The sequence below is a fragment of the Cyprinodon variegatus genome, unplaced genomic scaffold (genome assembly GCF_000732505.1).
Source record: "Cyprinodon variegatus isolate N-32 unplaced genomic scaffold, C_variegatus-1.0 Scaffold80, whole genome shotgun sequence".
Taxonomy (NCBI): Eukaryota; Metazoa; Chordata; class Actinopteri; order Cyprinodontiformes; family Cyprinodontidae; genus Cyprinodon; species Cyprinodon variegatus.
This window is the reverse complement of record NW_015150533.1, coordinates 1,538,150-1,545,855: the sequence shown is the minus strand read 5'-3', so window position 1 is coordinate 1,545,855 and position 7,706 is coordinate 1,538,150. Positions and strand designations below refer to the sequence as shown.

General features: G+C 38.7%; 1 protein-coding gene across 2 annotated transcripts; it reads left to right on the top strand.

Moving 5' to 3' along the window:
- Window positions 1-259: 259 nt before the first annotated feature.
- tfip11 (tuftelin interacting protein 11) lies at window positions 260-7,259 on the top strand. Of its 2 annotated transcripts, XM_015373027.1 has the most exons (15): window positions 260-393; window positions 1,046-1,257; window positions 1,484-1,652; window positions 1,750-1,906; window positions 1,985-2,112; window positions 2,246-2,407; window positions 2,570-2,761; window positions 2,865-3,044; window positions 3,442-3,576; window positions 3,680-3,783; window positions 3,879-4,047; window positions 4,146-4,389; window positions 4,948-5,090; window positions 6,520-6,685; window positions 6,785-7,131. In XM_015373027.1, exons 2-15 carry the CDS (start codon window positions 1,046-1,048, stop codon window positions 7,129-7,131), a joined length of 2,508 nt encoding a protein of 835 aa, XP_015228513.1. In that variant the 5' UTR covers window positions 260-393. The 2 variants fall into 2 exon arrangements, with proteins under 2 accessions (XP_015228513.1, XP_015228514.1); XM_015373028.1 differs by lacking the exon at window positions 260-393 and having other exon boundaries at window positions 6,785-7,259.
- Window positions 7,260-7,706: the final 447 nt, after the last annotated feature.

The following is a 7,706-nucleotide window of genomic DNA, read 5'->3' as shown; positions in this document are numbered from 1 at the left end:
CAAGTGTGAATTTATTGTATGCCTTGTATGTTTATATTTACATTCATAAATAAAATAAAAAAAAATAAAAATAACAAATTTTTGGAGAATGTAATAAAATAATCAAATAGAACTGGATGATGGCAGTTAAGACACACTGCATTATCTAAGTGTTGATAAAATTGCATATATATGTATATATATATATATATATATATACATATAAATTCTAACCTTTAGCTACTCCAATTACGTTTGTTGTCTGCACTAATTGGTGTAACACCAGTGAACCGGAAGTACTTGGATTTACTGAAACGAACGTTTTTGTTAGCTGAAGTGTTCCTATTTGCTATTTTCAAAAAAAAATGTCTGTTACTCATCTCGGACAAGGACAATAATTAAAAATAATTTAAGGTGAGTACGGTAAAGCAAATAATTTAACGTTATCCGGTTATAAAACGTAACGTCCAGACGCATAGATTAGCTTTTGCTAGTTAATTTTAGCTTCACTTGTGATCGCCAAGTAGCAACAATACCGCTTGTCAGTTTTACTGACACTTATTTGTCTTTCTGTTAATAAATGTACTCATTATAAAACATTGTTTGTTTCCATCCTTATCGCAAAGCAGAAATTTTAAATAGTTTTTCTCCCAAGTTCTCAGTTTTAGGGCTCAGAGCGCCACAGGAAGTCATTCCTGGCCGCAAACTGTATAATTCATACCATTTCATTAATTATTTACTTATTTCATTTCTTCACTATGCGCAATAACATGGTCATGTACAATAATAGTCATTTTGGAGCAGCATTGTAAATTGTAAATACTCTTGGTCTATATAATGTAATCTTATTTATTCTTATCCTTATTTTTTTCATAAATCTGATTTTACACTGTTTATAGGGTGTAAAAGGGTGTAATTTTACTTATTTGTTTTTATTTTAGTATATTATATTTTATTTTGCTCTATTTTACTTAGAATCTTATTTTTCTCTCTTCTGTAAACGATTGCACTGCAAGAAAAGAATGTCTTTTTGACACACATTCCTATTTTTTATCCCAAAATGTAGATGTCAATGTCTCACCTTTACGGAAGGAGGGGGGAGGAGGAGGAGGCAGAAGGAGTGGAGTTGGAGAGCTTTGAGGTGACTGACTGGGATTTGGCCAATGAGTTCAACCCAGACCGCCGCAGGTTCAAGCAAACCAAGGAGCAGGCCACCTATGGCATCTGGGCTGACAGGGATTCCGATGAGGATGAGAGACCTAGCTTTGGTGGCAAGAGGTAGATTTGATGCATCTGCAGTTTTCTGATAGCTAAAAGAATCAGTGACTTTTTAATTTGTTCCACTAGGGTTATTCTCTTCCCATCTCATAAATGTTTGCACCTTTATGTTGGTGTATAAAACCGCTGTTAATTCTTTAGATGTCTATGGTTGTGACTGGAAGAAATGTGGGGGATTATTGGCAATCTTAAACGTTTAATAATGGTTGTTGCTTTTTCCCCCCAGGTCTAAAGACTACACCACCCCTGTCAGCTTTGTGAGCGCTGGTCTGCGAAAAACTGCAGCTGAGGAAAAACAGCAACAACAAGAAGTAGGTTCTGATGAATCTGATGATGATGCTCCTCCGGCGGCTCCTCCTCCTCCACGCACAGCAGCTCCCAGAAAACTTCAGATGGTGAATTATTTTCCTGTCTACATTTTTTTCAAGTTCCTAAACAAAAAACCACAGCAAAAAAGAGTTACATAACCTTTAAAAAAATATTTTTATCCAGTCAAATTTTGGAGGAAATCAGTCCCAGAGGTTTGCAGGTGGCATACAGTCTGGTAAAGGCATCGGCACCTGGGAGAAGCACACCAAGGGGATTGGACAAAAACTTTTGCAGAAAATGGGATACCAGCCAGGAAAAGGCTTGGGGAAAAATGCTCAAGGTAGGTAGAAATCACAAGGATATAATCCTGAGGGGATTTATCTAAGAAACTTTAATATAAAGTCCTGTGTTGTTGCAGGCATCGTGAACCCCATTGAAGCAAAGGTTCGTAAGGGTAAAGGAGCAGTGGGTGCATATGGCAATGAGCGAACTACGCAGAGTCTTCAGGACTTTCCCGTGGTTGACTCAGAAGAAGAGGAGGAAAAGGTATATTACATATGTTGCATGTCACCATGGTGAAATCACCATTCACACCCGTTAAATTCTATCTTCTGTTGTTTTTATTACCAGTATCATGAGACTGTAAAGCTTCTTTATTTTTTTTTGTCGCTTTTCGTAGGAATTTAAAAAGGAATTAGGCCAGTGGCGGAAGGATCCTGCTGGGACTGCAGCAAAGAAGAAACCAAAGTATTCCTACAAAACTATAGATGAGCTGAAAGCTAAAGGTAAAGTGGCCTATCGGAGCACACCAGCCTCAGCGGGAGAACTGGCACAAGTCAAGGTTTGTTTCAGCTTCCAAAATTAACTCCTACTCAGAGTTATGGCTCTCACATAGTGATGTTGAATAAACTATACAAGGCCACATGCATACTTGTGTTTTGTATTGAAACATACTATTTTAGCCTTTTAAATGTAATTTTCCCACACCTTTCTCCTGGCTTAGGTCATAGATATGACTGGGCGAGAGCAGAAGGTTTACTACAGTTACAGTCAGATATCAAACAAACACAGCGTTCCGGATGAAGCCCCGCCGAGCCTGGCCACCCGAGATCAGAAAGGTACTGGCTTTGCCCTCCCTGAGCTGGAGCACAACCTGCAGCTTCTTATAGACCTCACAGAGCAGGACATCTTACAGGTGAGGGGAAATGATGAAACAATGGGTCTTCATAAAACTCAGATTAAACAGCCTCCGCATTGTTTTGGGAGCTTGATTTGTTTTCCCCATGCATGTTTTATAGTCTGCCAGGCGCTTGCAGCATGAAAAAGATGTGGTTGTTACTCTGAGGCACGAGTCGCAGGCATTGCAAAACCGACTGTCAATGGAGCAGGATGCCATCCAAAGAATGGAGGCCGTGCTGGCCTTAGTGGAGCGATTTCCTACGGAGGAAACGCCACCAGGCGAAGAGCCATCCCTACAGGTTTATACCATGATTATTCTCTCAGAGCCTCTATCGTTGGGCAGTTTGAGTTTAAGAGCTCCAACTAGGCATTCACTGATAGGAAAATTAAGCTTGATGCCATATATCATATTAATATAAGTCAATAATCACAATTTACTTTTTATATTTTTTATGTTCTTCCTACCATCTTAAAACCATGAGAAGATGATCACACCGCTGACATTTCCTCTCTGATTTGGTTAAAGAAAGACAGCCCTCACGCTGCGTGACATTCCAGTATGCCAAATTGCCAACCCCATATACACAAACCACAACAAGATGGGGAAAGCGGCTTTCCTTATTGGACTGATACTGATTGATCATAATAACATTTCGTGAATCCCTGTTTTCAACCCTTTTCAAATGATTTTTTCAGGAGTGTGCCCGGATATTCGAGACCCTGCAGACAGATTATTATGAAGAATACAAGACGATGGGATTGGGGGACCTGGCTGTCGCTGTTGTGCATCCATTACTGAAAGAGAAGCTCTCCTCATGGGATCCTCTGAAGGTTTTTCCCTTTACACTCTTCTTAGGTGATGAAGGTAGAGAATTATCGATTTTGGAAGCCGTGCCAACTAATTCGATTTTTTTATATATTTTTTTTTTTTCAGGACAGTTCGTACTGTTTGGAAGATATCGGCCAGTGGAGGGCAATTCTTGAATCCAGAGACATGCACCCCAGCGGTCCACATTCAAACATGGATCCATACCACAGGTGATTTCCATCAGACCGGGTGGAAACGTCTTACTGCTGCTACATGCTTTAGCGACTTGTGTGTGTAAATACCTTTTGTTCATTTATTTATCCAGATTGCTATGGGAAGTGTGGATCCCAGTGATGCGGTGCTGTGTGTCAAACTGGCAGCCTCGAATAGTGGGGCCGATGGTGGACTGTGTGGATTTGTGGGCCCCTCTTCTACCTCCATGGATCCTTGATCAGTTGCTGGAGCAGATGATCTTACCCCGACTACAGCGAGAGGCAAGATGAAGACCATCTTGGATGTTTTTTTTTTTTTTTTTTTATAAAATCTGATGATATTTAATGTCAAGTCTTCTTGTTTTTTTTTTTTTTAACAGGTTGATAACTGGAACCCTTTAACTGACACCGTTCCCATCCACTCCTGGATCCACCCTTGGCTGCCTTTGCTGCAAGCCCGGCTGGAACCTCTTTACCCGCCGATCAGGAGCAAGCTGTCCAACGCTTTGCAGCGGTGGCATCCGAGTGACGCTTCAGCCCGCCTCATCCTTCAGCCATGGAAGAATGTTTTTACAGCTGGCGCATGGGAGGCCTTCATGGTGAAAAACATCATCCCTAAACTGGGTATGTCTTCACTCATCCATGGAAGGGCCTTTACTTGGGCTGGGCAATTAATTGCATTTGGAATATAATCGCAATTTAGAAAAATGTGATTTTCAAATCGCAGGGAATCCTAATTTTTAATCACAATACATTTGACAAGGGTAAGATGTTAAAAATTTCCCTCCAGCCCTTTAGGTGCCAGTAATACGATTAAAGTGGGTATGCTGCCACATTGAAGGAAGGCCAGAATTGCAGTTAGCACCTAGATTAATGCAATGTAGTTGAAGAAAGAACTTGTTTTTGCAAGTTTACCGCTAAAGTCCTACAACACTGGATTATGGAAAAGCAGGATTTCAAAATAATAAAAAACTAAATCCCGTGCGTAAAACGTCGACAATCTTTATGCTTAGTGCAAAAGATTATTGCAATGAAATCGCAGTCGCATTATTGTTTGAAAATGATCACTATTTAGATTTTTGGCTAAATGTTCAACCCTGGCCTTTACTTCCCAGGTCTCTATATAGCAATTATTGTTTCCATCCTTATTAATGCTAGTCTTTCCTTTGTGTACTTGTGAAGCCTTGTGTCTGGAAGAACTGGTGATCAACCCCCACCAGCAGCAGATGGAGCCATTTCACTGGGTGATGGACTGGGAGGGCATGCTGTCTCCCTCCAGCCTTTTTTCGCTCTTGGAGAAAAACTTCTTTTCAAAATGGTTGCAGGTTAGTGAAAAAACTAACTTTTAAATTACATCCATGTTTATCAAAGAAAAAAAAATCATTCTTAGAATCTTTAAATTAGATTGAGGAATTCTTGACCTTACTCTTTGAGATTCAAAGGGAAGATGTACATAAGATATAAGATGGTCCTAAGTTATATTGCTTAATTTCATTGAAGAGGAAAAAAAAAATGCTGGCGAAAGAAAGTTTGGAACCAGCCTTGATCTATTTGCTTCAATCAACAGAAGAGCCTCACTATTCCCCGTCTTTGTTTCAGTTTGGTTGTCCTATGTTTTACAACAAAAAACACCTCAGAACAGTTCTGTATCCTGCAGAGTCAAATGGTTATTAAGACATTTCTTATGCAACAGAGTGCCAAGAGTACCGATACAGATGTTCTTTCATATTTCAATCTTATCTTACGTAAAGAAATTAACCTCTTAAAACCCACCAGGTCGCCGACCCGTTTTAAAGCGTTTACAAATAAGAACCCAGAATGCATGAAAATTACAGAGCTAAAATGTTACCAATTTATGTTCATTTTATGGACACAGTGAGCACCAAAGCACAGTTAACACAGATATAGCAGCATGTCAAAATGTAAACATGACAAAGCAGCCACAACAAGCAAGCATGTCTTCATTACTGCTGTTAAAAAAAAACCTATTATTTTCAAGAATAAAAAACAACAACTTTGAGCCATGTTTGAACTGATGCAGCTTGCTCTGTGTTTTACTCACTCGATATTTGTGTATATATCCAGAAACTAGAAGGTATTAGCTTTCAAATAATGTATCACACATGTAATTTGGCCTTACATTTCCTAAGTTATTTTCTTTTCCATTTGGGTATGGAAAATAGGCGAGGATTTCCCAAAATGAGGTGGATTTTAAGAGGTTCATCAATTACCTGTCAAACTATAAGAACTCCAGTATCTGCTCTCGTATATATAAATCTAAGTTTAGGATATTGACAGTGGGTGATTTTCAAACATTTACAGAGATAGAAAAAATCATATCCTAAGTAAATCCCTAAGTAAAGGAAATTGAGGCCGATCATTCAATCGGTGCAACCCTACAAAGGACTGGGATAGATTAGGGCTAATAGGAGGGACACTTGATGTCAACCATTTTTTTGTTGTTATACATTTTATAGTAATAACTAAGAAGTTTTAATTTCCAAAAATATCTGCAAACTTTCAATTTAGTATCATGAGTAGATATTACTTTTTACACTCAGTTTTAAAAAAAAAAAATGTGCATTAATTCTGTTTAATTAAAAACTGTCTCATGTTCAGACTTTGACGTTAGCAATCAATATTGAAACTGCTAATCATGCTTTAATTTTACTTTTTTCTATCAAAAAAAAGTCAAATTCAAGCCAGGAAGGCCTCTCTACAATTATTTCAATTTTTTGTGTGTTTTTGTTTAAGGTACTGTGTTCCTGGCTGAGCAACAGTCCAAATTACGAAGAAATCACCAAGTGGTACCTCGGCTGGAAAAGCATGTTCAGTGATGTTCTGCTGGCACAGCCGCTTGTTAAGGAAAAATTCAACGAAGCTTTGGACATCATGAACCGAGCAGTGTCTTCAGGCATGGGTTTGTATCTGTACTCATTTAAAATATGGAATAAAGGGCAAAAAACATTGAAACGTACAATCTAATCTTGTTTTCCCACTTTATAAATAAAACCCATAGGGGGATACATGCAACCTGGCGCTAGAGAGAACATCGCATACCTCACACAGACGGAGAGACGGAAGGACTTCCAGTACGAAGCACTTCAGGAGCGCAGGGATGCTGAGAGCGTGGCTCATAGAGGCATCAGTACTGGTGTGCCCATGAACTTTAAAGATCTCATTCAGACCAAAGCAGAGGAGAACAACATCGTCTTCATGCCCTTAGTGGGAAAACGATATGAGGGGAAACAGCTCTACACCTTTGGGCGTATTGTGATCTACGTAGATCGGGGGGTTGTGTTCGTACAGGGGGAGAAGACTTGGGTTCCCACATCTTTGCAGAGTTTAATCGATATGGCAAAGTGAATTTCAATTATTCGATGTACATGTACAAAGTAAAGCAACAGTTTTTTTTTGTTTACTTTAGTACATTGGTGATTAGTCATGTCTTATTCTAACTTTTAAAATGTCAAACTGAATAAAAGATCTTTAAATGCATGGCATTCATTTTTCTGTTTATTCTGAAAATGTGGTTAAAAAGAAGTTGCTGACATTATAAATGTCCAGTGAACTTAAAAAGGGGACAACATTTTGAGTAAATACAAACTCGCAGAGAATTTTATTAGTTTTTTTTCTGTATTGTTATTTTCGTTTCTCTACAAAACGAACGCAGTGACTTCATAAACAACTGAGCATCTAACTCTCCGCAACACTAGGAAGGATTACATTTTGGGACGTCTGTAAATAGGAACCAACAATATGGATAGGATATAGACTGCTTTGGTGAGCTTGAACTATGAATAATGTCATGTATTCTATCTTAAACTAAAATGAAACTGTAAAGACAGTCACATTAGAGCACCACTCTTGGAGACCATATTGTAGCAGAGATACAGACAAAAGCAAGTTGTACAGTAAACAACCCCTGCTGTTTAATATCA

Excerpts from the sequence above, each read along its gene's own strand:
- tfip11 (XM_015373028.1), top strand. The coding sequence starts at position 1,046 with ATGTCAATGTCTCACCTTTACGGAAGGAGGGGGGAGGAGGAGGAGGCA. Across the intron at positions 4,048-4,145 it reads TACCCCGACTACAGCGAGAG|GTTGATAACTGGAACCCTTT; the intron begins GCAAGATGAAGA and ends TTTTTTTAACAG. Across the intron at positions 5,091-6,519 it reads TCTTTTCAAAATGGTTGCAG|GTACTGTGTTCCTGGCTGAG; the intron begins GTTAGTGAAAAA and ends TTTTTGTTTAAG.